At 48.6% G+C, this 26,710-nt stretch overlaps 2 protein-coding genes across 3 annotated transcripts in view; one reads left to right on the top strand and one right to left on the bottom strand.

Annotated features, from left to right (window-relative positions):
* The window catches only part of ACSF2 (acyl-CoA synthetase family member 2), a 30,569-nt gene extending 8,830 nt beyond the window's left edge, over nt 1-21,739 (bottom strand). Inside the window, exons 1-9 of the mRNA XM_010019875.1 lie at nt 21,587-21,739; nt 20,129-20,257; nt 19,071-19,124; nt 15,966-16,084; nt 15,585-15,747; nt 15,092-15,187; nt 14,025-14,173; nt 13,593-13,684; nt 12,420-12,496 (exon numbers count right to left, since the gene is read on the bottom strand). Coding sequence (XP_010018177.1) covers nt 12,420-12,496; nt 13,593-13,684; nt 14,025-14,173; nt 15,092-15,187; nt 15,585-15,747; nt 15,966-16,084; nt 19,071-19,124; nt 20,129-20,197 — 819 coding nt within the window. The 5' untranslated portion in view covers nt 20,198-20,257; nt 21,587-21,739. The remainder of the gene's footprint in view (nt 1-12,419; nt 12,497-13,592; nt 13,685-14,024; nt 14,174-15,091; nt 15,188-15,584; nt 15,748-15,965; nt 16,085-19,070; nt 19,125-20,128; nt 20,258-21,586) is intronic.
* On the top strand, nt 3,312-10,554 carry CHAD (chondroadherin). Of its 2 annotated transcripts, none has more exons than XM_010019873.1 (4): nt 3,312-4,133; nt 7,742-7,905; nt 8,075-8,220; nt 10,213-10,554. In XM_010019873.1, the coding sequence occupies exons 1-3, from the start codon at nt 3,354-3,356 to the stop codon at nt 8,214-8,216; spliced, it is 1,086 nt and encodes a 361-aa protein (XP_010018175.1). In that variant the 5' UTR covers nt 3,312-3,353; the 3' UTR covers nt 8,217-8,220; nt 10,213-10,554. The 2 variants fall into 2 exon arrangements, with proteins under 2 accessions (XP_010018175.1, XP_010018176.1); XM_010019874.1 differs by having other exon boundaries at nt 10,210-10,336.
* Nucleotides 21,740-26,710: the final 4,971 nt, after the last annotated feature.

Genomic DNA, 26,710 nt, shown 5'->3' with positions numbered 1-26,710 from the left:
CCAGCTCCCTGCGTTACCCCACCGCAGCAGAGGGAACACTGACACTGCTGCCATTGTCACCTCCAGACTGCCAGCCACCCACGAGCAGGACCCGGGAGAGCTTTTGAGGGTCACTGGATGTTTGCTAGTAGTTCAAGGGCTGAGGAACCTGGTGTGGGAAGACCAGATCCAGCTCAGAACACAACCAGCCGGGAGCCCAGGGTGAGATGCCAGCCAAGGCAGATGCCAACCAGCTCCCGCCACAGGAATGTGCTCACCAGGGCACAGCAGTCAAACAACATTAGAGGAAAGAACTTCCCTTTATCCAGTATTTGTGCCTGGAGAAAGGGAGCTGAGCAGCAGACACCTTTCCCCCAGTAGCACTGTCCTGCTGCATCCCACCATGGACGGAAAATAACCCAGCATCCACCTAAACCTCTGTTGCAATCAGAGGTCTTGCTCCTTTGAAATCAGCAAGACAAGACACCCCCCCCCCAAAAAAAAAAAACCAAAAACCTTTCTCTGGGCACTGGGCTGGTGGGGAGCCCATAGGGACAGCTTCCCACCTTGCACCAGCATCGTGGCATCTGCATGAGGAAGCTACAGGTCTTACTTGTGTCCACAGCCATAGCACAGGCATCTCTGCAGGGACACAGTGTCCCTGTCCCCCAGAATCTCCAGTCTCAGCCAGCAAACAGATAAAGGGTGGGAAAAAGGGAAATTTATCCCCAGAGCAAGAAAGAAGAGAAGGTGGTTTGAGGTTTGGGCAGCTTAACCTCTGAAAAGGGTCTTGTTCCAGAAATACACATGGGTGGGATGTATTTATGGCCCTCACCAGCTTTTTGCTCCAATCTGACTCTTGCTGCAGAAGCAGCAAGCTGATTGCTGCTATTTTTTGCAAGGGGATGGGAAACCCAAGCATCAGCCATCAGCTGCCCTCAAGGAAAGAGCATGGATACACTACCTAGCTTCAGTGTCCAGCAGGAACAGGCTGGATTTTACATCTCACCCATCAATTGCTGTCACACAGAGCAAGAGCTGGTACCTAACTGCAGGAATTGTTCATCAAATGACTACGAGACTAAAGGTGGTTGAACCTGCTCAAAGAAAATAAAAAACTATCAATCAGTGGATAGAAGATGATGCTTTAGAGGTGAATTTTCTCATTCACCCAGCTCCCTACCTGAGCTTTATTAGCAGCACACGCTTATGGGGCACCTCAGTCCTGATCAGCCTGGACAGGCAATGAAGGAAAACACAGAGGATTCTTCTGTCTACCTCCTCTTTCACTGTCTCAAAGGTCCTGACCAAGACACTCAGATAGCTGGTCCAGAGATCAAAACATGCACATGACCATTGTGGTGCCTACTGAATCAGGCATAAGCAAAGATACCACTGTTTTCATCAAGGAGTTTTAAATCCTACAGAAACGACAGTATAAGTTGATCAGACCACTCTGGCAGGAGCCTGGAGCTCCTATGGTCAGAGCATCCCTCTGGAGATGAGGCAGGAGAACTGCTTAACATCACAGAATCAAGCAGGTTGGAAAACACCTTTAAGATCAAGTCCATCCGTTCCCCAGCACTGCCAAGGCCACCACTAACCCACGGCACTGAGGGCTTCATCTACACGGTTTGTGAATACTTGGGCAGCCTGTTCCAATACCTGATCACCATCAGCTTGGTGCTGAGGTGAGTGGCAAGGCCCGACTGCTCCACAGCAGGGCTGGCAAATACTGGAAGCCAGACATGGACCAGTTTGCACTGAGATCCCGCATTACATCATCATTCCATCTGCACCACAGGCTCACCAGAACCTACATCCACACCCCAGAAGCCCCTTTTCTCCCCCAGACTGGTCATGCGATGAAAACAGGGTTCATACTGACAGCTGCTGAGCAGAGGTTGGGCTGGCAGGCAGTTTGCATAACACCACTGGAGCATGCTCGGCGGTGCTGGCCGATTCCTCACTGCAACAATGGAAAAACCCAGGAATCTCGGTGAATAAGCCAGTCTGTGTCCTAAGTCAGCCCTTGGATTTCCTCCCTTTCTTGAGCCTGTCTCGCGTCTGCAAAAGCTCCGCTGGGGCTCTGCAGCCAGCCTCGGGAGCACAACTCTCAACAAGCTCACAGTTATGTGCTGGGCTCTCAACTGTTTGCTGCAGCCAGGAACTGGCTGGAAATCAGTTCAAAATGTTCTAGTTCCAAACCCCACCCCACAACCCCTGGATCTCTCCCTTCACACTCACAGAAGCAGGCACTGGGGCTTTTAACCACTTTGGTTTAGCCTTCTCCATTGGGAGAGCAAGGGACATCCCTTGTGCTGTTAACTCACCTTTGCCACTGCTGGCCCGAGACAGGAGCGAGGGCAGACTCTAGTCCCAGCTCCAGCAGTGATTTCCTTGCTCTGCCACTAATATCCACACCTTTCCCTGTCCACAGCTTCATCTTGGGAGCCATAGGCATTGTCACCCACCAAACCTACACACAGCAGGGCATCACTGTCTGGCATTTCAGTCACCACTTCCCCACAGGCTCTTCCACTGCCCCATCCTGCGTTGGAAGGCAACAGCCACTGCCCCACAATGCCACATGCTGAGAAAAACCCCCTCTCACACAGGTCTCCTGGCCATGACCATGGACATGTCACGCTCAGCTGCTCATAGGAACAGACACAGCAGAAATGAAGACTTATCTTTGCTCTCCCTTTCTTAGCCATCTCCTGGGTGCAGTCTAGATCTGCAAGGCTTCAACCAGTTTTGCGTTGCAAGAGCAGCTACAGCACTGTTGGCCTTTGGCATGACCCCATATTGCTCCCATCCCTATTCAGGCAAATTCCTTTGAAATCAGCAAGACAAGAGCCCCCAGAAACTTTGCTCTGTGATAAAAGCACAAGATGCTTCTTCCCAAGGCAGCTGAGGATAAATACATCCCAGGATCTTCAGCATGATGTGCCTGTGGAGCACAGCAGTGCTCCCTGCTATGCTGTTCAACCAAAACACGTTGTTTCCCCCACTGATGAGGCCGGGCCCTGCTCAGCTCAGCAGGGAGCAGATGGGTTCCCCACAGAGCAGGTCTGTGCTTGTTCGCCCTGTTGCAGGGAGGAAAACTACCTTGGCTCATTGTCTTCAGCAGCAGGGCCTGGCAGGACCATGGATACTCCTCTGCCTGGTGCCAAGGGGTTAAGCTCACAGTCAGTTCCCAAAGCCAGTTGCTTCCAACTGGCTGCTGCCTGCGGTTTGTGGGAAGGGATTTTGCTTTTTAATAACATTATAAATAGGGCTGTGTTCAGCATGCTGCAAACACAGTTACTCTCTTCTCTCCCACCCATCTCCCTCCTTCTCCTGTTTCTCTTCCCACCACACTAATTCCAGATATGACCATGTATCGGCCAGGCTTCTTCCTCACTGTCCTACTGGCATGTCTCACCTGCATCGTGCAGGCATGTCCCCCGAGCTGCCACTGCCATGGTGGAGACCTGCAGCACGTCATCTGCGACAACGCGGGGCTGAAGAAGATCCCCAAGGTGCCCGAGCAAACGCGGCTTCTCAACCTGCAGAAGAACAACTTCCCCGTCCTGCCGACCAACGGCTTCCGTGACATGAAGAAGCTGGTGTCCCTGCACCTCCAGAGCTCACGGATCAAGGAGATCTCAACCGGAGCCTTCCGGGGGCTCAAGAGCCTGGTCTACCTCTATCTCACTGACAACCAGATCAGTGTCATTAAGCCAGGAGCCTTCGATGACCTCTCTCAGCTCACCTACCTGTACCTGGACCAGAACAAGATCCCAGACCTACCCAAAGGGCTCCTCTCCCCTCTTGTCAACCTTTTCATCCTGCACTTAGGCAGCAATAAGATCCAGGAGCTGAAACCAGGGGTCTTTAATGGGGCCAAAGACCTGCGGTGGCTCTACCTCTCTGACAACTCCCTCACCAACCTCCTACCTGGGGCCCTGGAGGACGTAGAAAACCTCGCTGTCCTCCACCTGGACAAGAACCAGCTGAGCAGCTACCCTGTGAATGCAATGAGTAAGCTGAGAGTGCTGGAGGAGCTGAAGCTTTCTCATAACCCAATTGAGGTCATCCCTGACAATGCCTTCCAGTCCTTTGGGCGATACCTGCAGACACTCCACCTGGACAACATGAAACTGAAGAAGGTGAGTCCTTTCTCTTGCCATTTGCTCTGGATAAGAAACTTGGGGCTTGGTTTTCTTCTCCTTCACAAAGCTCTGGTGGCTGTCCCTCTCTTGCAGAGGAGAGGGGAGATGCAGGTCTGCAGGCTCTGCATACATCAGGGCATTGCCCAGCCAACAACACCCTGACATGGCTCAAGTGAGGGATGAGAGCACTCCACCCTTCTGTTATTTTATGCAAACCCAAATTATCTGGTGTTGTTCAAACTGCCTGGAAAGGCAGCATATTCCCTCCCAAGCTGAAGGTGACACCAGACATTGAGAAAGGTATTTGGGATGCTCCAGGGCAAATAACAACCTTCCATCACGCCAGACACAAGGTGTGGGATGAGAGGCGGATGTCTGCCTCCTACTCGAGGGATTGAGGAGCACTGCCACCTTGCAGAGCAAAACTGCTCTGCCTCCTTCCTTCAGCCTGGGTACCTGTTGTAGGCTGGGAGGGGAGAGGGGCCATGAATAGCAGTGGTTTCTTACCCATGCCTTGCAGACAGGTAGGCATAGGGACCTTCACCTCCCCCCATGCCTCCCAGCTTTACACATTACAAAGAAAGGTTTGTTTATTGATGCTGTCTCAAAAGGAACTCACGCAGCATCTTACAAAGGGGCCCTGTTCCCACTGGCAGGGAGGAGGAGGAGGAGGGACGTTCAGGTATCCCAAATGCAAAACAACCCCCTTCTTTTTCTGTGAGAAACAGGCAGGAGCATCACACTCAGGCAATCACTTGCATTAGGACCCCTGAAATGCCAGAACAGAAACAAGCACAGCGCAAGAACAGCAGCAGCCTGATGTCCTAGGTGCACCCCACATGGGTGGGAAGAGAGGAGGCTGCAGGTGGAACAGAACAATTCTCCCTGGGATGATGCTTTGCCGAGAAGCCCAAAGACAAAAGGGAACCCAGGTGAGGCAGGCAAGGGCTTCACAGCAGAACAATTCCTACCACATGGAGGAAGACGTAGTAAAATAGAGAATTTCTTACCAACAGAGAGCAACTCACAGGGATGAAATTACCTGAAAGCTACCAGGAATAGAGCACACCAGGGTTTTCAAGGGGATACAGCACCCAAAATGCTCAAAAACTGGAATTACAGCATGCCTAGGTGGAGAAGAGCACTATCTATAGCAGCTTGGTAGCACTGTCAGTATTTAAGCCCTTGTTCACTGTCAGCACTAACATCTCCAGGATGGGAATAAGCAATTCAACACTGAAAACAACCTACTGACCTCTCTAGGCCAGACCTCAGACATGCTGTCACAGCACTTCTGTACACTGAGGTTTAATGCAGTTTCATCATGCACAAGTCACAAATCACAGCTTAAATGCTGTATCAGCTGTAGAGACATCAAGAGTCCCAAGTTACACATTAGACTAACTCATGATGCTGGGGTGCTCCAGGGAATTAAGTGGTTTTGGAGTAGCCAAAAAGCAAGGATTAACAATGCTAGCCAGCAAAAAACACTTTCTTCTGTTCAGTGACCCTCTATGGACAGGACCTTTAAAGGCTTTCCTGCAGCCAGATGCCTCCTTTCCTCCCCAGCAGCCCAGTAAGACACCAGTTTACAGGACCAGCACTAACAGGGATGGCTTCTGCAGCTTTAGGGCTTGCATTCTTTGCCAGGAACACAAACTCCCACCCCAGCTCAGAGCCTTCTCTTCAAATCCTCAAAGGCCTCATATCCAAACAGCCCACGCATGAACTGTGCTCTGATAGGAGACATCTAATCACAGAGGTCTCACGACCTAGGAAATCACCACCAAATACTTCAAATGCCGCTGGCATCTTGACTGCAGCTCTTGCTCCTTCCCAAAAACACTGTCCTTAGCTGTTCCCTACATGGCTCCAAGAGTTTTGAGCTGATTAAATGCAGAACCCTTCCACTCAAAGCTATCCCAGCCTATATTGCATTGAGCAGAACGAGAAGAGTCCTCAGGCTACTCCGCAGCTCCAGCATGGAGCTCCCAAAGCAATCCACCAGCATCATGGACCCCCATCAGTCACTGGCCAGGACCCACCACGTACATCAACATGAAACCAGGCACTGCAAGCTTTACAGACACCCTTCTCTGTGTATTGATTCCCAAATAACTTAGAGGAGCAATCAATCCTCCATCTAAACAAGGGAAGAAATAACCCATTTCTTCACAAACGCGTGCTCTGGCAGGCAGCGCAGCGGCTGTAACCAGCAGATGTGAACTCTCCTCCCGGGGCTGGGAGAGGAAAGAGCAGCTGAGACAGTACAGCACTGTCCAAAGCAGAACGTGGCCAGGCTGCCGCCCCGCTGCACGGCGTGCCAGCATCTCTGAGCAGCTCCACTATCAGCACAGTGAAACCTACCGAGGTCAGCTCAGTGCTGGACCGCAGAGGCCAGCCCCACTGATTGTCCAACAGCTACAGGGCTCTGGGAGCCTCTTAGCTAAGCTCTAATCCCATCCAGCATTGCTTAGTTTGGAAGATGACAAAAGTTCACAGCTTAAAATAGCGGGTTTTCCCTGTCAGGCTTTTTAGCTTAGAGAGCTTGAACGCACCCTGATGGTCCTGTCTGAAGTGCAAGGTTCTGGTCAGCAATGGGAGAGCAGGTCCTTGACTGGGGGGGTTCTGGTAGACCTAGTGAGCCTCCTCTTCACCCTTTCTGCTTCACTCCCCCCAGCTCTGAGAAGGGGGAGAGATGCTTTGTCACAGCCAAGAGGAGCTTTGTGCTTTGTCAATGACTCCCTTTCCAGAGCATCACCACCGAGGAAGTTTGTGTTGAAGGGTTTGCTTTCAAGAAGAAAGTTTCCAGCCTGAGTAACCATGGGGTAAAAAAGCCAGGATGAGGCCTCAGTGAAGAGAGGCAGAGCCAGGTCTCTCAGCCTCTCTCCTCTCTTTGGCAGCTTTTTTAAGGGAGGCTCTCTCTTAAAGCCTTCCCATTAATTGAGAAAAGACAAATCCTGCAGCATCCCCTGCAAACAACTGACTGGAGATGAGATAAAACAGAGGAGGTTGAGGTGCTGGAAACCTGCCTCTATTTCTGCACTGCTCAGATGCCAAGTGTAACTTTCCACTCGGAGTCCCCGGGCACTGCCAAAGTCTACAGCCCCTTCAGACGCCACAAACACTCCCTCCTTCAGCTGTTCCAGGACAGGCAACAGGCACTGGGAGGGTTTCCAGCCTTGGAAAGGAATACACCCAGAAAATGTCTTCATTTAGAACGGAGAAGTATGGCTTGAAAATAGAGGAGGCTGCCAGACTTGACTGTATTTAGGGATGTAGCTGCAAAGACAATCCCACGTGGATTTGGGACATGACTCTCTGCAGGCAGGGGACTCCATCACCCATAAGCCCACTAGTTTGATACCTCTGTTAGGTGTCCAAAGCTTCCAGCAAGCCAGGACACCCTTCCACTACTCTTTCCATGCTTATGCCACCAAGTCTTGAACAGATGCACTCAGGCTTGAATTCCCCATCCCTAACTCGAATTCCCCATCCCTGACTTGAATTCCCCATCCCTGACTCGAATTCCCCAATTCCCCATCCCTAACTCAAATTCCCCACCCCTAACTCGACGTTCCTCACCAGAAACCCCTGTGCTTCAGTTTGCAGACAACGCGTTCGCCGGTGTGACCATGCTGAAGACAGCTCACGTGGAGAACAACCGGCTCACCCAGCTGCCCCGCAACTTCCCCTTCGACAAACTGGAGACGCTGACGCTGTCCCGCAACGCCTGGCACTGCAACTGCCAGCTCGCACATCTGCGCAAGTACGGCATTCCCTGGGCTCTCCTTGGGGATTCCCACGAGAGGGGGGATGCTGAAGGCTGCATCCGTCCTCCGCAGCTTGCTCCCCATCCTCTGCTTTCCACTTGTAGTAGATATCCACGGTGGTTTCCTTCTCCTAAGCTCCCGGTCTTCTTCCTCCCCGTGTCCCAGGTGGCTGAAGGGCAATCGCACCCGCACTGAGGATACCTGCTCTACACCCGCACAGTACCGGGGACAGTCCATCAGAGACACCCCAGCCCTCCGCGCCTGCAAGCTCCCCACCAAGAGGTCCAAGAAGGGAAGCCGTCATTAAACACGTAAGATGGTTTGCTTGTAGTCAGATCTACCAAACACTGGTAGGGTTCTATCGCTGACTTCTGTCTCTGACTTTAATAACACTATGGTTTGGCTCCAAACAGCTCATCCATTCACCCATGGACATCTCTGCTCAGAGTTGCTCCGTCTCCTGGCAATATTGGGCTCCACGAGAATCTGCCTGGAGCGTCAGGAATGGAGTCAACCCTGCAAAACAAACATGGGGCTAAAGACAGGCCCAGAGCAGCACATAAGGGTGGAACATGTAAATAAGTGTCAAAACAAGTGTGGGTTTAGCCCTCTCTTACCCTGAGCTGGCACCAGATGTGCTTTACTTTTCTAACTGATTGGAGATGCTCAGCCTATTGCCCTAGTAAAGATCCTCTGAAATCCAGGGCGGGACATTGCTGGGAAATCTGGCTCCAGGCTGTCCAGCCCATGTAAAAATAGATGTCTTCCATAAGGAGCAGTTTTCAGCCCAGCACCTGCCTTTCAGCAGCTAAAATTCCCCTCCAAGACACTCGGGTATTTAAAAACAAGGGCTGATGCCTGCAAATAAGTGTCCCAGAAGAAGGAGTTTTGAGACAGCAAATACCCTTCAATAGAGTGTTCTGGGCCAGAAGGTGATTCAGAGACAGGGCTTGCTGACATCTACCAATCCAAACACCAACTGTGAAAACCTATCACACAAACACCTTCCACAACTGGATGCTATCGAGAGTATTAAAACCTCAGCACACAGAGTAGCTAAAAAGCCACAACTGTCATCACTCCATCCCAAGCATTTTACTTTTCCCCATCCCAGGAATACATCTGGAGGTTGTACGGATTCCAGAGGACTTTGGATGAGCCTGGAAGTTTGTAAGCTCTTGGGAAAGGGAGTTCCTTTGCTCATCTGTTGAGTGTAGTGACCCTGCACTGCACTGTACAGTGTTGTCTGTACACTGTACGGGGTTGTCACTGTGCCCTGTCATAACAGAAAGGACAAGGCAGAAGCCTGAAACTCATTTATGGCCATTTGGTCCCCAGTTCACCGAGGATATGCATAACAGGATGTAGAAAGTAAATTTGTGACCAGAATGTCAGGGATGATGCCAGCTGCCTTCCTAAAGTGGTTATTTCTCTTGCAGTGCCAGAGGTTTTATGGATTAGAGATGGAAATACCAGTCGTTCCATATAGGGCGGATAAAGTTCCGCTCTGCGGATGCAAAACTTCAGTTTTCTAAACCACAATACTCAAATATATTTTATTTACAGGTCTGGCCCTTCTTAACCTTCTTTCTCCCTGCCTAATTCCAGTTCACTTCTCCATGATGAAAGTAAGAAAACCATGATAATAATACCTGGTTTTATTATAGCACCTTCCATCCAGCTCCTTCAAACAGGTTTTAAAGTGTTAATGAGATAGGAAACTACTTATTTCAGCCTTGCAGAAGACAAAGCTTGGTACCTTTGGGTGTCAGTGCCAAAATACAGGCACACAAACCCACTCAGTGTGGTGAGCATGATTCTAAGGAATATGAAGTATCCGACTTCACCATGTACCTCTTGAGAGCCAGGCAGCTTTCTCAGATGCCAGCTATGGGGGTCTGTATTTCATGACTGATGACTTGGGTCACTGACCATGTTTCGGATGAAAAGCTGCTTGGCAGTTCCTAAAAATCTGCCTGTCCTGGACAGTCTAAACTGGGGCACCAAAATAATTCACTGCTCCCAAAAAACCTCACTCTTGGGTTTCTTCCTTTACAAAGAAAGTACTCACTGACCATCAGTGTTTTGGGTAAGATACTCAGCAGTCATGTAGTGAGTTGGCAGAAGAGGTCGGAGATGGGACTAACCCATCTCCTCTACTGTGGGAACTCACAATGACTCCTTGACTCCCAACACGTCAAGTATGGGCTTCACTCACTCACTATAAAAACAGACAAGTTTACTGATTGCTTGGAAAATCCCCTTAAGTATGTGGCCTTCTCTCTTCTTTTCCCCCCTAGCAGGTCCCGGTATGGCCTGTCCTGGTGACCGGTCACTTCAACCATCAGAAAACTACTGACTTCTGAGTCCTTCCTTTAAGCTTCTCCTACCTATCAGGAAACATTTCTGATATATCCAAACACCTCCAGCCTCCTCCGAATCCCCGCTTCTCTGCTCATCGCAGGATGGAATCCACCTTTTCAATCTTTTCCGACACCTATATATTTTAAAAGAGGCATTCTTATGCATGACCATACTTAAGACAAAGCTAACCTAGATCCTGCCGGTAAAACACAGTCATCTTTCCCAGAGGCAATATAACCCACATCCCAAAATCAACCAGTTGGTCGCTGTCTCTCCCTTTCCAGTGGAGTGGAAGCAAGAGGGAAGGTTGAAGCATCCTTCCCCCAGCTGCTTGATCAGGAAAATTGGTCTGAACCCATACAAAGCAACTCCTCTGCCTTCCCACGGAGGGGATCCCTGCAGGCCAGGGCTGAGGGGGATAGGTGAAGCAATGACCAAGAACCGGTGGCCTTGAGACCAAGCTGCCCTTTCATGCCAAAGGGCAGCAATCTCTTTAGGTTGGCCAGAAATCCTTTAAGCAAAGCAGCACTGGGAAACCCCAAAAGTGGAGCCTTCTGAAGACTGGATTCCCTCCCACTCTGTGGGGTCTACCAAGATGCATGTACGTCCTAGAGGAGAAGGTGTGTGCTGTGCAGCCTGGCTTGGGCACCCCTCCTCTTCTCCCTGCCCATACTCCAGAGGATCTAGCAGGACACCAGGATGACTGTGGTTTATTGTCACGGCTATTACAATACCACAGTTGCAACCTAACTGTGTTTTTTAATCCAAAAGAGTTATATAAATATATGTATATTTATTCCTCTGTAACTGAGTGTAAATGACCTTTAAGGGGATGAAAACTCCTCTGTCTCCTATGTAGAAATCAAATTGTATATTTTCTTATGTACATCTTCTGTATAAAGCTCTTGCTGCAAAGATGAATTCAACAAGTCTCCCTGTGTCTGTCTGAGGGCTGGGGATCAGAAGTAACACGAGACCAGTGGTACAAATATAGCCTTAATCCTCTTTATCCTATGGGCAGAGCAACTGTCTGGGAGGGTTTTATTATTTCTCTCTCTACAAAAAAGGAACACGTGGCACATAATGAGTCTTGGGCACTTGCAGCAATATCTGAAAGTATTCTGGGAGGCTAAATTCAAGTCTACTATAAAAATAGGTGGCTGCCACCTGACAGCGCCTGACAACAGCGCCAGAGCTGTCCTGGTGTTTTCAGATCAGCATTAAGAGCATCAAATCCTGCCTCCGAGATGGCTCCAGGATGGATGCCCTGGGCTCCCCTGGTCCATGGCAAAGCACACAGTCATCCCTGTAAAACCCTGGTGCTGGTGTGGTCCTGGTCTGCCAACAGTAACACACCTAAATCTGACTCCCAGCCCTGTGTGTTTACTCATCGCAACAGTCTGCTCTCTCAGCATTTGAAAGCAGCACGTTATTGCCTTTAAACAAGAAAGTCCTTTTTTGTCTCAGCCATTCACTCACACACGTGCAGAGGGCAGAACCTGCCTGTGAAACATGTCACCTGGAGCAGCACTGACCCCTTGTTATTCAGGACATGCTGATGCTCTTGCACAGGCCAAGGGTGCAGGGACATGTGATGGAGCAGCAGCTCGTGAGGTCCAACATGTGCTGCCCTTCTGGCAACACAATGGCTGGCACTGCATGCGTGGATGGTGCCATCCCCACAGCCAAACACGTAGTATGCAACAAGGTTTTATATCTGCATGCACTCCAGGATGGTGTAAGAAACCCAACAGCTCCACAGCAAGATGAACACATGTACCCACCCACACTGATACAAACCAACGACGCCTCTTCTGTGATCATTCATCCTTGCAGCATGTACAACAGAAGGGTTTATGAAAGCTTTGAAACGCACCAGCAGGAGCTCAGTTTATAACTCTCAATGCAATGTCTTCTCTTCTTACAAAGCTTCCTCCCCAGACGCCCTACCAGCAACCAGGCAGAACCCCCCTTCTTCCTCCCAGCCCCTCTACGCCTTTGCTGCTCAGCCTGGCCTCGCGCCCATGGTCCCATCACACCTGAGCCCGGCGCCACCAGGTACCACTGCAGCGCAGAGATGCCCAAACTCAGGCTTTCATCAGGACAATCACCACTTGCAGCTCCAGTCACAGCAACCACAACTCACCACCAACTCTGACATGTGCATCTTGGTCACAGCCATCTTCATGACCTCAGGGGGAACAGGAGAACCTGCAATGACTCCTGCAAGAAAGTGGAAAGGATGACTGTCTTGGAAACCATCTATTTATTCCCTGGAGTGGTCCCTCAGAGGTTCCATACTTTCAGATTTAAATGCAGGTGGGACCTTTGGGATACACTGGTTCCTGTCAAAATACTTTCTATTTTTATGGATAGAGGTCATAGATATTCTAGAAGCAAAGGCTGCAGCAAGGCCAGTTTGCCTGAATGAGTGAAGGGTTGGCACTGGCAGAGTTCACTCATTAGGAAAATAAACTCTATAGCACAAGCCTCATCCAAGCTGTAGTTCCCAAAAAGGGAAGATTCAGAGCAGAAAGAGGCACAGATTTTTAGCAGGGCAAACAGTCCCATCGATCATCACCACCATAAAACCAAAAACCTTTCCTCCTGCCTCACACAAGGCAGCCCTTTTGGGAGAGGGCAGATTATGCCTTCACTTGGTCTGTCCTAGGATGGCAGAGCAAAGGAGTGGTGTAATACATAGGCTTTGCTGGGGATGGGACAGGATGATTTTCTACATAGCAGAGATGATTAGGTAATCTGCTTAAATATTTCATTCTGCTCCAGCACCACCTTCTCTCAGTGCTGTCATTGCAGCAAAAGGGCTTGTGGTCTCCCCGTTTCAGCTCAGCTGTTTTCAAGGCTGTCTGTGACAAGACAGAAAGCTCCAGGACGCGTTATCACACCCTCGCCAGTATTTAGATGACGACAGGAAACTTTAGGTCAGAGAAATCACAGTGTAGCTCTGCTCTAGGGACTGCACCAGCCTAAAGCATCTGCTGCCACACGGTGGTGGCTGGTGAGACAAGAGCTGAGCAAACAGGCTATTCCTGACACCTTCCCTTGCAGATGAAACGGGAAGTCCTTTCTTAGACTGCCTTAAGATGAGAGAAGAGTCCTAAAAATACATATCTATTAAAGGAAACCCCAAGGAAAAGAAACACAGCACCAAATTCACAGTGAAACACAAAGCTCGTGCAATTAAACTCTTCCAGAACAGCCAGTTGCTTGCAAAGCTTAACACAGCCTTGAGCAAGGAACAGCAGGAACAGTAATATCCTGTTTCTCAGGATTTTTCGATCTGAGTTGCAAGACTTACCTCCCCGGAGGCTTGACAGGTCGTAGGAGTCAAAGTCCGGCTGGGAGAGCATATCTATGAACATGGTTGGTGTGCCATGCATAAAGGAGCATCTTGAGGAAGGGGAAAGAAAAGGTGAAGTTGGAACCAGGGCAGCTCCAGCTCAGCACCTATCCCATCCCATTGCAACAGCAGTACAGGGGCAGGCAAGCAGAGAGACTGTTCATCAACACACATATACATACATAAAAATAGATATAATAAATGAGTGTATCATGCAAACACAATGATAGCTCTTTTGTTTTACAAGCTACACATGAAGAACAGCTGGAAATGCAGCACTCTCAGCAGCAGAGGAGGAGGGCAGGTGGCCAGATGTGAAGACACACCAGCCATAGCAAACCAAGCACCACCACCAGGTGATAAACTCTGTAGGAAGACACAAGCTCTCACTTCTCTCGAGACACTGCCTCCAGCGCAGCCTTCCCCTCGAAGCTCGGTGATGAGAAGATGCAGGAGGACCCGTGCAGAGCCATCACCATGCAGCCTCCTACCGACGACAGGCAGTGGTAGAGGGGTGAGGGCAGGGCAATGCGGTAGTCCTGGGATCAAGCCAAAGACAACAGTGAGGAGAGGAGATCTCCCAGCCCATGACCAGCCCATCCCACTGCTGAAGAGCAATGATCCGTGATACACTGAAAACGTGCTGGAAATCCAATATTCATCTGTGTTTCCATTAGCTGGAAACACGAGGCTGATCATTCCTGCCTTTAATAAAATTCGGTTTGGAAGTTTTCAATGTCAAAATTCCATGCTGTCATTTTGCAATGCCTTGTCTTTGCTGGACTTTTTGGCCTGGTATTGCTTACACATTACTTTGTGCTACGCCAGAAGAAGTACGCCAGAAGTGCTAGGACAAGCATGAAGTGTGCAGGATTTGGCACATGCTGTTAATTTTGTTTTTAGAAGCACCAAAGGCTCTGAAGACTGGTTGAAACAACCCAACATTTTTCTGTACCAAAGCTGCTGTGTTAGAAATAACTAATTCAGAACTTCAAATGAAAATATTTGCCTTTAACAGTATTAAAACTAAACTATGAATAGCAAGATAAGAGTTATGAGACCCTTACGAGTCTCATAGGAGTTTCATGTGTACATGACATGAAATGAAGTCATATAATGCAGATTAAAACCTTATTCAACAGAATTCAAAGCTAACATCCAGAGTGTTGCAATTATCTGAAATAAGCATTCACCAAGATGAAAAGTGGTTAATTTCATGTTTTCCCCCCAAAAAAAGGCATCTTTTTCCCCACCCCAAAAAAAACTTCACATGAAATTAAACTGAAAAAAATCAATGAAACTCCATTGAACTGACAAATGTTATGGATGAATATTCCTCAATGTGACTCGCAGCAAAACATCCTGCACCTCTGCTGAGCAAGCACCAATGCTCTCCACACTGTGGTGTGTCTGTGGCCACGGAGACCACCCCAAAGTGTGTTCCCACCAAGACCCACCTGCTCTGTGAATCCCAGCCTCAGCCCAATCAGATGGGCGTTATTCACAATGTTCCTGTGGGAGAGGGTGGCTCCTTTGGGGCTTCCCGTGGTCCCCTGAAAGACACAGGGCGTTATGCAGTGATGCCACCTTTTCCAAGCATGAGCTACGTGTGTTTTGAGGTGATCTCACTTTTCATTCCCCATTCAGACCTGGGAGACTTATTTTCCCCTTTAACAGCATCTGAATCCCAAACCACACACACACACACAAATAGTCCAACTTCAACTGGACAAAGCTCCCATGACACCCTCTCATCTACATCAACCCCTGACAAAGGGCTGAGCAGCAAGAATGGAAGAACTAAGGGTAAATGTCAGAACACTTTCTTCGTGAAGATAGAACCAGGGCTTGATCTCAGAGGGCAGAAGGAAAAGGAGTGGGATGCTCAGCATCCCACACATCTTTCCCTGTGTCCCCCAACCAAGGCATGGAGCAGGCAGGAGCACCTACTGAAGTGAACTGGATGTTGATGGGGTCATTGCAGGAGAGGGTCTGCTGCACAGCTCTTAACTGCTTCATATGGCTGCTGTCCCCTGCCTGCATCACCTCATCCATGTGGAAGGTGCCAGGCAGCTTGGAGTCCAACGTGATGACAATGTTTAAGTTGGGGAGCCTGACAGGAAGAAAAATACCAACAACAATAACAGAGCAAAGAGAAGACTGCGCAGATAGACACACACTGGCCAAGGCAAGCCTCCAGGAGGACCTAACTTGTCTTCACATGAGGTCTTTCTTCCACCCAAGCCTGTGTTGTGCAGCTGAGAGGACACAAGGCAGGACCAGCTGTGAGATCAGTGCAAAGACACCATTAACAAATTAACCTTAACTCACCTTTTGCTCTTTATTCCCCCTGGGCTGGATGTTTCTAATTCGGGACATGACTGCTTCAGGATATCATAGTATTTCTGCGTTTTAAATTGAGTGGGAAACACCAGTGCCTTACAGCCAACCTGTGAAGGGAGACAGAAACTCATGAGAGGTCACACTGGGTTGATGTTCGGGCCTTGATAAAGAGCAGTGGCCTCTGACACAGGAATGTGCACAGCCCTGTCACCCCACACAGCAAGTGTTAGCTATTACACCACACTGGGATTTTCTCCATCACTTGTTTCTGTAAGCACATGATAGAATCAGCAATCTCCAAGCTAAACCCAGAGATTTTAAAGTCTTAGTAAGATCCATTGCATGCAGTGGCTTAAAGATTTATTGGAAAACATGACATGGCCCTTTGCACAGTGAGGCTGAAACAGCCGTGCTCCCGGCGCTGGGGCCATAGCATAGTTAGGGTTGGAAAGGACCTAAGGATCATCTAGTTCCAACCCTCTCCCAGGCAGGTTCAGCAAGAGCAAATGCAAGCCATGCATCCGTAACACCCCCCAAGTACAGGGCAGGGTGCTGTTATTGCACCCCAGGCATCCACGTAGGAGAGCAGAGCTGCAGCCTGAGGTTCCCTCTTCTCCCAGAACCACCACTCCTCATTGCAAGCACAAGGCAAACACCACGAGTTTTCACATTAGGAGTCTCACCACTAACAAAAAGCCCAGTCCCAAAATATGGAAAGAAAACAATCATTTGAGTTGATCTGAAATGAGGAATTTTGAGGAACTTTGGGAAAACAAGGAAACCTAAAGACCACCTCTCAGGTCAAGCCAAGGTTTTGGTGGGGGGTTTTGAAGATGTTCCTTTTGCACCTCTTTTTAAAATTATTACTTGTTTTTTTATAATTTTATAACTATATAATTATTAATCAGCTATTTTGAAAACTTACTTAAACATTTTGCTTTCAAACCTTTACTTCTACACAACCTTAAGTCAAAGCACTTTAATTACTCCAAGAATTCCTATTTCTTTTCCAGCAGAGATTTGCTGAATCTGACCCAGATTTGAAAACCCTCTTTCATCTTCCAAATAAATGCATTCTTGTCAAATAAACCCTTCACATAAATTATTTACTCAGCTGGTTTCATTATTTTCCCAAGGTCCATGAAATAAGGAGACCAAGGCTCTGGCAATAAATTATTTGTAAGCATCCTCTAGGGTGTGTCAGAAGGGAAGACAAACATTTGCTCTATTTTCAGGAACAGGCTGTCCAGGGGACTGGGGCTGTTCTGGGATGTTACTATTAGTTCCTTCAAACTACTATTCTGGTTGAAGTAGCTTTGCAAAACAGTTGCTACATGAGGAGAGGAGCTTGCAGGGCAGATGCTATATGAGATAAGGGTCACCGGTTGGGCTTCTCCCACTTGGTGTCAACCTGAATGCTGGCACCCATCTTCAAAGGACCTGTTGTATGAATCCTGCCATCAGTTTGCTTTTACAAACCATGGAAATACAGCAGGAATAGCTTATTCAGTGTGTATTTCTGTGTATACGAAAGGGAAGGAACGTGATGGAGCAAATGCTGACAGGAGGAAAAGCCCTAAAGTCTTCAGGGGTTTTGTTGTGCAAATAAACAAATACAAATGATTAGGGGGGGAGGGACACCAGAGATCCCAGTGCCAAAGGTACGTGGAAAAGCTAGGAACATTAGCAAACCTGGAAGGGCGAGGCAGGAATAATCCCCAGTGGAGCTGAAACACATTTCTGCTCTGACCCCATCAATATCCCTCCTTACCCCATCTCCTCCTCAACTAGAGGAGGAAATCAAAGCAGACTCTGACACAGAGAGATGGAAAGGAAAACAGAAGGCAGGTGTCCTTGGGGAAAAAGGAAAGCACTGCCATGCACATTTCCAGCTGGTGAGACACACCAGGTGTTCAATTCTAATGCACCAAAACAGGACTGAGACCATTGTAAAAGGATTAAATGAAGGAGAAATGGCAACTCACACTGCAGCCCAGCAACCAGTTAGAGTTACTGATGCAAAAGTCTCCCTTCGTTGCCAGAAATTGTCTACTTTCTAGGCTAAGCAAAAGCTTGGATAGCGCTGGGAAGACCCAGAAGTCATTCACTCTCTTCTAATATCAGCCTTTGATTTAAAGCTGAACAAACTACAGATGAGCAAGTTAGCTTAATTAATCCTGGGATTAATTTTTAGCCATCAACTGTTTAATAACCCAATTTCCTCATTACTGGACCTAAGAAGCCAGAACAGTTTAAACTGATTGATGCTCTGCATGTTGCCAACTGAAACCCAGGTAGGTATGTAAGGGTAGCTGAGACAGCAGGGATCAGACAACAGAAAGATGTCAAGCAGTGGCAATATCTAGGACTTAAACCAGGTTAAACCTAAGGCCTAGGACAAATCTGGGAAGGAGAAATCAAGCTACCAAGTCAGCTTATCCTCTCTGAGCCTTCCTCCTTCCAAGGTTAAAGTCCCAGATGGTGATGTTTGCCCTGAGCAGGAGGCAGACAGGATGGCACCAAGCTGGGCAGGGTGGACACACAATGCTGTCCCTCCTGGGCAGGCTGGAATGTGAGTATGGAAAAGTTGGAACTGATTTAGGACAGATGTTGCCTCCAGAGATTGCAGCCATGCTCTGTTACTGCACACTCTCTGCTGTCCTAGCTGCCAGCTTCTTGAGTAGTCTCTGGGTCACATATTTAATCTTGTTTTCCTCATTTCCTAGCAAATGATTGCTGGCAGGTAGGGCTGTTATTGATGTGATATTGGCAGTAGATGGTTGTTAGCAGAGAGAGAGGGGGATGAGAAGGATGCAGAAGTCTCCACCACACAGACAATGCACCAGTTACGGGGAACAGCAAGTGACCACTGTGTGACCACTAAACTGCAGCTTCCTCCCCTTGGTCACTGCATGGTGTGTTCCCTCTACACGGCCACCACAACCCTCCTCTCCAGCCAGCTCCCCCTGATATACCCAGGTCCCAAGCAGAAGCTCATATGTGCTGTGTCCCCACTATCCCCTTTAACAGACAGCTTCTTATGTGAGTTCTCACAACAAACCAGTTAGTATTACCAGCAAGTGCCACACCAACCTTACTGATGACAAACTCCAGCTCAAGGGCCTGGTAGGCTGGATTCACAGATACCTGAAGAGGGAGAAAGAAGATTGATCAGTTACCTTTGCCTTGAAAACCATCTCCTCTAACACATATTCTGACAGAAGGGTTCTCTCAGGGACAAGCCACACTCAAAGCCTCTCTTCCAACACGCAGAACTAAGAGCTCGCCACCACAGGGATTTCACATTCACCAGAGAAACTGGCTTAATCCTGTGTTTGCATGAAAGAAAATGAAAAGAGAGGTTTATGTGAGGTCACAGAACCAGAACAGTTTCAGGAACAGAAGCTAAACCTCCTGTCTCACAGGCAGACGTCCAATCGACTAAACTGAACACTCAAAACTCAAGTACAAGTTGGGTTTCTTGATAGACAACCAAGAAAATATCAGCTTTAACATGTTCAGCGCTTCACAGAAGCAGTATGAGCCACTGGAGTTGCGTTGCCCATCAGGTTCATACTGAGTCACACTGTTCTTGCGTCTTAGCAAACACTGGGATGAACCACAATGAAGTAAAATGGATCAGAAGGTAGGGTGCAGTCCTTACTATGGTGCATTGTCTAAATCAAGTGCATTTTGGTGAATGTTCCAGGTCATACTATCAGATGAAAATTGGCTTTTGGGGTTATGCAGTTTGGAACAGATTTTTAAGTGAGCTTTTACACCATGAAGCAATATAGGCCCCATTTAGAAGGAATCTAAATAGCTGGTAGCTGTTTAGGACAGCAGCGTGCTACATAAAAATGTTCCCATAGGCAAAAGTACATCTCTTTCTATCATTAGCTGCTGCAAGCTAGTTCACAGCAATCCATTTCTTGCTGCTCCTTCCTCTGAAGTCTGCTTTTCTACATAGCGGAGGGTAAAGATGCACAGATCCTGTTTAAATACTGATTCAGTTGTAGACAACATGCTGGGTAAGAGCATGGCAAAAAAAAGACAACAAACTTTATTCTCCAGTATCTCCTATTGCATCTTTAACTCCATTTCCTTGCCCAACAGGCTGCTAAAAACCCAGACACAGCATCACTCCTTACCAGGATGATTCCTGCCTGGGCAGTCGCAAACTGCATGAGAACCCACTCGTACTTATTGGGACCCCACATCCCAAGCCGGTCTCCCTTCTTCAGGCCAAGAGCCAGAAGCCCAGCTGCTGCTTGGTCCACCTGTAAAACACGAGGCAAGAACCTGAGCACCACCCACAGGATGCAGTGGGGGGATACTCATCCCCAGACTCTGCTTTCTGGGGGAAAAGTGTCATCTTTGCAACTGAAATCAGACAGAATATACCTCTGCTGCAGAGTGTGTCAGCCTGCTGCTGCAGCAGCAGCCACATCTTCAGGGTCACAGTCCTGCTTAGCAGGTTGATGGAAAACAGAAAAACAAGTGTGGAACAATACAACAAAGCAGAAAAGAAATCCAAATAGGTAATTATGTACCAATAGTTGCAAATTAATCCTTGTCCAAAGACTATTTAGTGTCTAGCTCCTCATCAAGTCAGCTTAGGACTAAGCTTTACCCATCTATGCTGTTGGATCTGCCTCCACTCCTGCACATCACTTGCTTCTAGAAGGACTCGGGTGAGGAAAAGTGCATCAAGTGATTTTTGGCCAGTTTGGGCTTTCTATCCTCATTAACTCCTCATCCAGCCACTATATTAGCATAACTACTGCAAGATGATGTGTTTCAGGTGTGCAGATGTATGTATAAATATTCTGAGGTATTCAGGAAAGGTTTTGGTAGCTTTGGTATGTTCTCAAATGAATTTATGAAGTCTATTTTGTAGGGGATGTGAATGTGAGGAGTAGTTATTCTCTGATTTAGTGCTGAATTACAGCCTAGTTTTTAAAATTACATAGCTAATCTTGTTTATCTGAATGGATGTAACCAAAACACCACTAAAACTATATTAACCCCAACAACTTTTCCTATCCAAGATAATATCATCCATTTAATAGAAACTTTGCAGGCAATTAGCCTTGAAATATTGCCCCTCCATTCAGAATATTTATGAACATGCAGTTGTATGCAATATGCACACATACATAGATACAGCCACACGTGGTTTTGTGTATGATATTGAAATCAAATCCTTGACTTTGCCCAGTTGCCTTTGTGCTCAGATTAGAAACCGCAACACGCTCAGAACCTCTGACAGTCAGAGCAATGACTAATACAAGAGCTGGAGCCTGCTCCACAGGAGAAAACCACCGTGACTCAGCCCATACACATCAGATAGGGGTGATAATCTTTAAGCATGAAAGTTCATTCTGGGATAGTCAGTGAGCATTTTACATAAGCTGCCTTCTCCCTGCTCGCAAAATGCCAAGGAGGGCAAAGGACGCACTGGGGTGCGTGCTGAGGAGGTGCTGTTAAAAGATCCACGTACCGCACGCGTGAGCTGAGTGATGAAACCACTTTCCATGTCTCCATCACACCTGCTGCTGCCATCATACGCACACCCAGGCCCTCTGAGGCGTGAACCAGGCACTCACCTCCTCTTTGAGCTGAGCAAATGTCTTCCGAACCCCATCCCGGCAGAAGACCAGAGCCTCACGGTCAGGAAACCGCTCGACGGTCTCATCCAGGCACTGACCCGTGGTTTTGGTGAGCAGGGGGATATTTGAGGTCCCCTGGACATAGCTGTTGGTCACCCTTAGGGAGGCAGAGGGCACCCCCATGTGCAGGGCACTGTGGAAGAAGAGGAAAAGAGTCTATTTTTAGTATAAGCCATCAATATAATCTTCCTGGAAGGATCATCAACCTGCCCAGAGCACCAAGAGCACCCGATGCACATCCCCATACCAGTGGGAACCACAGGCAGCAGCTTCAGTGGGTCAAGAGGGTGGTAAGACACTGGCACAGGGTGCCCAGAGAAGCTGTGGCTGCCCCATCCCTGGCAGTGTTCAAGGCCAGGTTGGACACAGGGGCTTGGAGCAACCTGCTCTAGTGGAAGGTGTCACTCCCCGTGGCAGGGGGTTGGAACTGGGTGAGCTTTAAGGTCCCTTCAACTCAAACCAGTCTGGGATCTCTTGGACAGGTTATAGACTCTCCAGGTTACTGAGAGGTGGCAACTGGGTCTGGTCTTTCTGCAGCATTAAAAAGTGCAAGTAACTTGCAAGGAACTCAATCAAAACAGTTTGTAGAGAAATTCCCTCAATTGGCGTCTCTCTGCTGGAAAGAGCGGACGACTGAGAAAGTTACTATTAAAGTCAGAGATCAGTCTCCAAAACGATCTGCAGCAAAGGGTCTAATCCTGAAGAATAAACACTGGTTAGAAGAGTTCAAAGAGGTTGAGCTGTAACCGAGAGGCATTTGCAAAGTAACAGTCTGTGCACGCAACAGCAAGTGCTGTATGTTCTTTACTACCACTGCCAGCTAAACTGCAAAGAGTTTAGCAACTCTTTGGCAACAAAGAGAGCATCAGTAAAATGAAGAGCAACCAGTGAGATGAGCACGTGGGCAGGAATGGCATGACAGGGTCCTTGAGAGGAGCACAGGGATGCTGTGCTGAGAACAAGCTGGAGAGGGAACAGGTAGGAGAGGCAGCAGTGAGAAGATGTGGGCAGGGAGGTAGAGAAAATCAGTCTAAAACCATTAAGGCTTTCACTGAAGCATGATCATAGTGGAAAACCAGCAACCTCCCCTCAAACCTCAGCTCCTGACCATCCAAGTGCTGCGGTTCTTGCCCTGGTTTCAATCTCCATCTCCTCCAAGTTCCCCTCTGCCCCAGCAGCCCAAATCCCCAGGCAGCCCCTTTCTTCCTCTCTCCCTCCTCACTTCTTTCCCACCTCCATCCATGCTCTCAGCTCCTCCATACCCACCTTAGGAGATGAGCAGGAAGAACCGGGTTAAGCAACACTTGTGGGGTGCATAGCTTGGAGGCAATGCTGTGTTTGCACTTTGAGTGTATAATGGGGGGTCCCTGACCTAGAGAAGAAAAACACGTCATCCTGAACTCAGTTTTCCCCCATTCACTATGGGATCAATATTCTGCAAAGACTTGGTGCTATTTCCCATGAAAGATTTAGTTTTCTGCCCACAAGAAACAAAACCTAGCATGAAATGACTTCCCCTGTGGCACGAGTTCAATCTCAAGAGAACAGAGATTTTACCTTCCAGGGTGAGTTTTGCTCTGAATGCTAAGCAATGCCCTCATCCTCTTTGCCCCACTGCTTTCGGACAGGTGAAGGGTTGTGCAAGTCCCACGGCTCTGTTTGGACACCACTCCTAGCGGAGCCCTTGGGCAACTCACATCAAGGCTGTAGGGCTGCCTGAGGAGGAGGAGAAGTGCTAAACTACCTTTTATTGTTGGAAAGCTCCTGGGTAAAGCACGTAGACAAACTAGAAGATGAAAGGAAGCTCTGCAGAAGACAAACCTTTATAAACATAGGTTATATAAAACACAGGTTGTAAAGGCTCTCCCGAACCCAAGGGAAGGACACGCAAGAGCCGCTACAGCCACAGCCACTCGGCTGTTTGAAGTGGTGACTGGAGAAGCCACATCCCACTGCCACAAGCATGGTCTCAGAAAAGCAACTCCAGCCACCAGCATAGACAGGTGAAGAAACCACAGGCTATTTGCAAAGCTGTTTAATGGGGACAACCACACTCACATCCCTCTAAAGCCAAGTCGCCTCCAGTTGCAGCGGAGCCTGTCCTTAAACGCTCTGCTTGTCCCTGCCAGCGGAGGCACAGAGAGGTCCCTGCTTGCTCCTGCAGCCTGAGGAGGGCTGGAGCAGACAGAGAGCAGCGGGTGAGCGGGTTGTGCAAAAGCACATTCCCTGAGCACCATCCAGGGGGCACCGGGAGCTGCGCAGGCTGGCGCTGGGCTGGAGCAGGCGAACACAAGCATTTCACGGGCTGCAGTGACTGGTAAGAAACTTGGTCCAAATGTTATTCTACCACATAACTGAGAAACAAAACACAACCCCTCACACACACACACAAAGAGAGACTGGAGAGGGGAGGGAAAACTGTTAGAAAACAGACTGTGAGAAGATTTAATCAAAATCCCGACGGTCCAGCTGCAAGAGCCTCCTGCCCCACACAGTCAGCCTTCAGGGGGTACTTGCACAACCCTGTATTGCTAATGAGAAGGTGATTGATATTTTACCACTGTCATGGCTTGGCAAAGCACTGGGTACACCAGGCTTTCTGGTCTTGCTCTCAGTTTTTTCCTTGCCTGAAGAATGGAGGGGTTTCACTGACCTCGTAGGAACTTTCACACTAAATGCAAGATGGTGTGAAGTCAGAGCCAAATGGTGGTTCCACCTCCAGTCTTCCTCCCTACCCCAAAATATCAGGATGAAACCACATCAAAGAGCAGTAATAGAGGTCTTTATAAAGCCTTGAACTCCAAAACACTTCCTTCTCAGCCTGAAAACACAAACAATTTGCTTTCAAAGGTCCCAGGCATTCACATCTTCAAATGAGAGCATCAGCATCGTAGAAATTAGGGCCCAAGACGTTTTATGCTCATAATCCACAGTCACTAACTCCCCTCAAAGCACTTTCTCACGTGGCGTCTCCAAATACATCAAGGAAAGCACAGCTCACAGCTGCCATCCGGTCTGAGCTCCCTGAATACTGGTCTGATAGTCACACGTGCTTCAGCACCTCTGTATCACTTATCTCCTGGCCACAGCAGAAGTGAAAGGTGTGGGATAAACCACAGCACGCTGCTGGCAGCGCTGAGGGGCAGGAATGGAAGGAATGAGGCAGATACAAGATTCATTATCAGTGGGATCCTGCTGGAAATAATGTAGCGCTGGTCTCCCTCCCGCCTATAGCCGATGGCAAGTGTGTATTTCTGATCTGAAAGAATGTACCAACAGACCTCTGCAAAGGAAATATGGAAATAACCTTTTTGTTCATCGTTGTTACAGAAAACAAATTAATTCACCTTCCACCTCTTCCTGTGAAGCATCTGGCACTGCTAGAGATGACACAAGACCAATGGTCTGATATTACAGCAGCTCTCTGTTCCCTGCATCAGCTGGAGGAGAGCGAATAAAACTGCTCCCTCTTGGGTCTCAGCACAAAGACTCCTCTCCGAGGGCACATGCCTTCTGTTGGCAACAATTCCAGCAGCAAGACAGCCGATGGTGCAACTGGATGGAGAAGCATCAGAGACAGGGAAAACGCATCCTCGTTGTGCCTGCTGCGACAGGCAGGCGAGGAGCCGCTTCCTGGCAGTTCCAGGGAGCGCTGCCCCCTGAAGGCAGCGAGATGAAGCAACTAACCCTGGGAGCTCTTGGTGTTTATCTCTGATCAGCCCCAACCAACACTTTATAGTTGTCTGTATAAGACAAGCAGCTTCGTTTTTGACTCTTCACCAGTCTCTAAAGACATTATCAGAAGGGACGAGAGATGAACACAAGGCAGTCCTGTTCCCATGACGAACACACTTCATAGCTGTGGAGGACATTGACCCGAGCTGTGGTGCCATACACCCAGCACAGAGAGGGCAGGTCCTGCCCTGCCAGGGCTCAGGAATTCTCCTGGCTGCAGAGTTCATACCCAGAGAGAGGTTCACAGACCCCCCCCCCCCCCGCCAGCTCCTTTCCTCATGGACACCTACCAGGAGCTTCTGCCCCTAGAGCAATACCTTTGGGCCTTTTATGTAACACAACAGCAACAAAAGAGTGGTTAAAGTTAACCCTGCTCTGTCCTTACCTCTTCTTTACTCTTTAAAGCAACCCTGTTGACTAAAGAGTCGATCAGGTTCTCGTTAGGGTTTTTGTTTGCTTCAGTTTGAGGAAGGATCAAGTCCCCAGAGCTTTCAGGCTCCTACTACAGCAGACTTTCTGATTACATTTTTCATTGCGCCTCCCTCCCCTCTGCACTCTTCCTGCCAGAAGGATAAATACTGCCTAATTAGGAGCAGAACTGCATAAGCTCTTTTATAACATTACTAGAAAGAGTTCAATCCTCTAAATATGTCTTTTTCTCCAAGAGCTTTGTATTCCTGCCTCTCAGTTTCACTTCTGGGCTAGAGTTTAAACTATAGTGAACTCTCTATTGTGCTTCACTTCTGTTTCTAAGAATAGATTCCGATGGCAATCTTGGCCCCCGCCACACACATGGGCTTCCACCACCTCACTCCTAATCCCAACCCAGCTGAAAAGAAATACCTGGACCCTATGCGTGGGAAAACCAAGGGCTGCTCCCACTGTTCTTGGGAAATTGCTCCCTGGAAGTCTGAGTACGAGGCTCTGATGATCAGTTAATCCTTCCAAGCCTTTCCCAAAGCCAGTTGCTTTCCTACTGCTGATCTTTCCCATGAACCTGCTCCAAGAGGTGGCACTGAAGAAAAGCAAAGTAAAGAAGTGGCCGGACCCCTTCCAAACCCCAGAGCTCCCCAGTGCATTCAACCTGCTGGCACCCTAGTGCCCCCCAGCACCCTGCCCAGCCTGGGGTCCGCATGGCCACCTAAGGACAGGAGCACTGCAGGTCAGAGCACTGGAGGAGGACAGAGAAGCTGTTTGATACACTTCACATTACTACAGTCAGGGTGGAGCTGCTGCACAAAGAAAGTTCAACCCCAGTCACACATTCACATCCCTCCACACGCTATGTGAGGCTCATTCCTACCCCTGATCCCCTCCCAGGCTGGG

Source organism: Nestor notabilis, unplaced genomic scaffold (genome assembly GCF_000696875.1).
Source record: "Nestor notabilis isolate BGI_N333 unplaced genomic scaffold, ASM69687v1 scaffold5428, whole genome shotgun sequence".
Classification (NCBI taxonomy): domain Eukaryota; kingdom Metazoa; phylum Chordata; class Aves; order Psittaciformes; family Psittacidae; genus Nestor; species Nestor notabilis.
The sequence above is the reverse complement of the archived record's forward strand: the minus strand, read 5'-3'. Positions and strand labels throughout refer to the sequence as shown.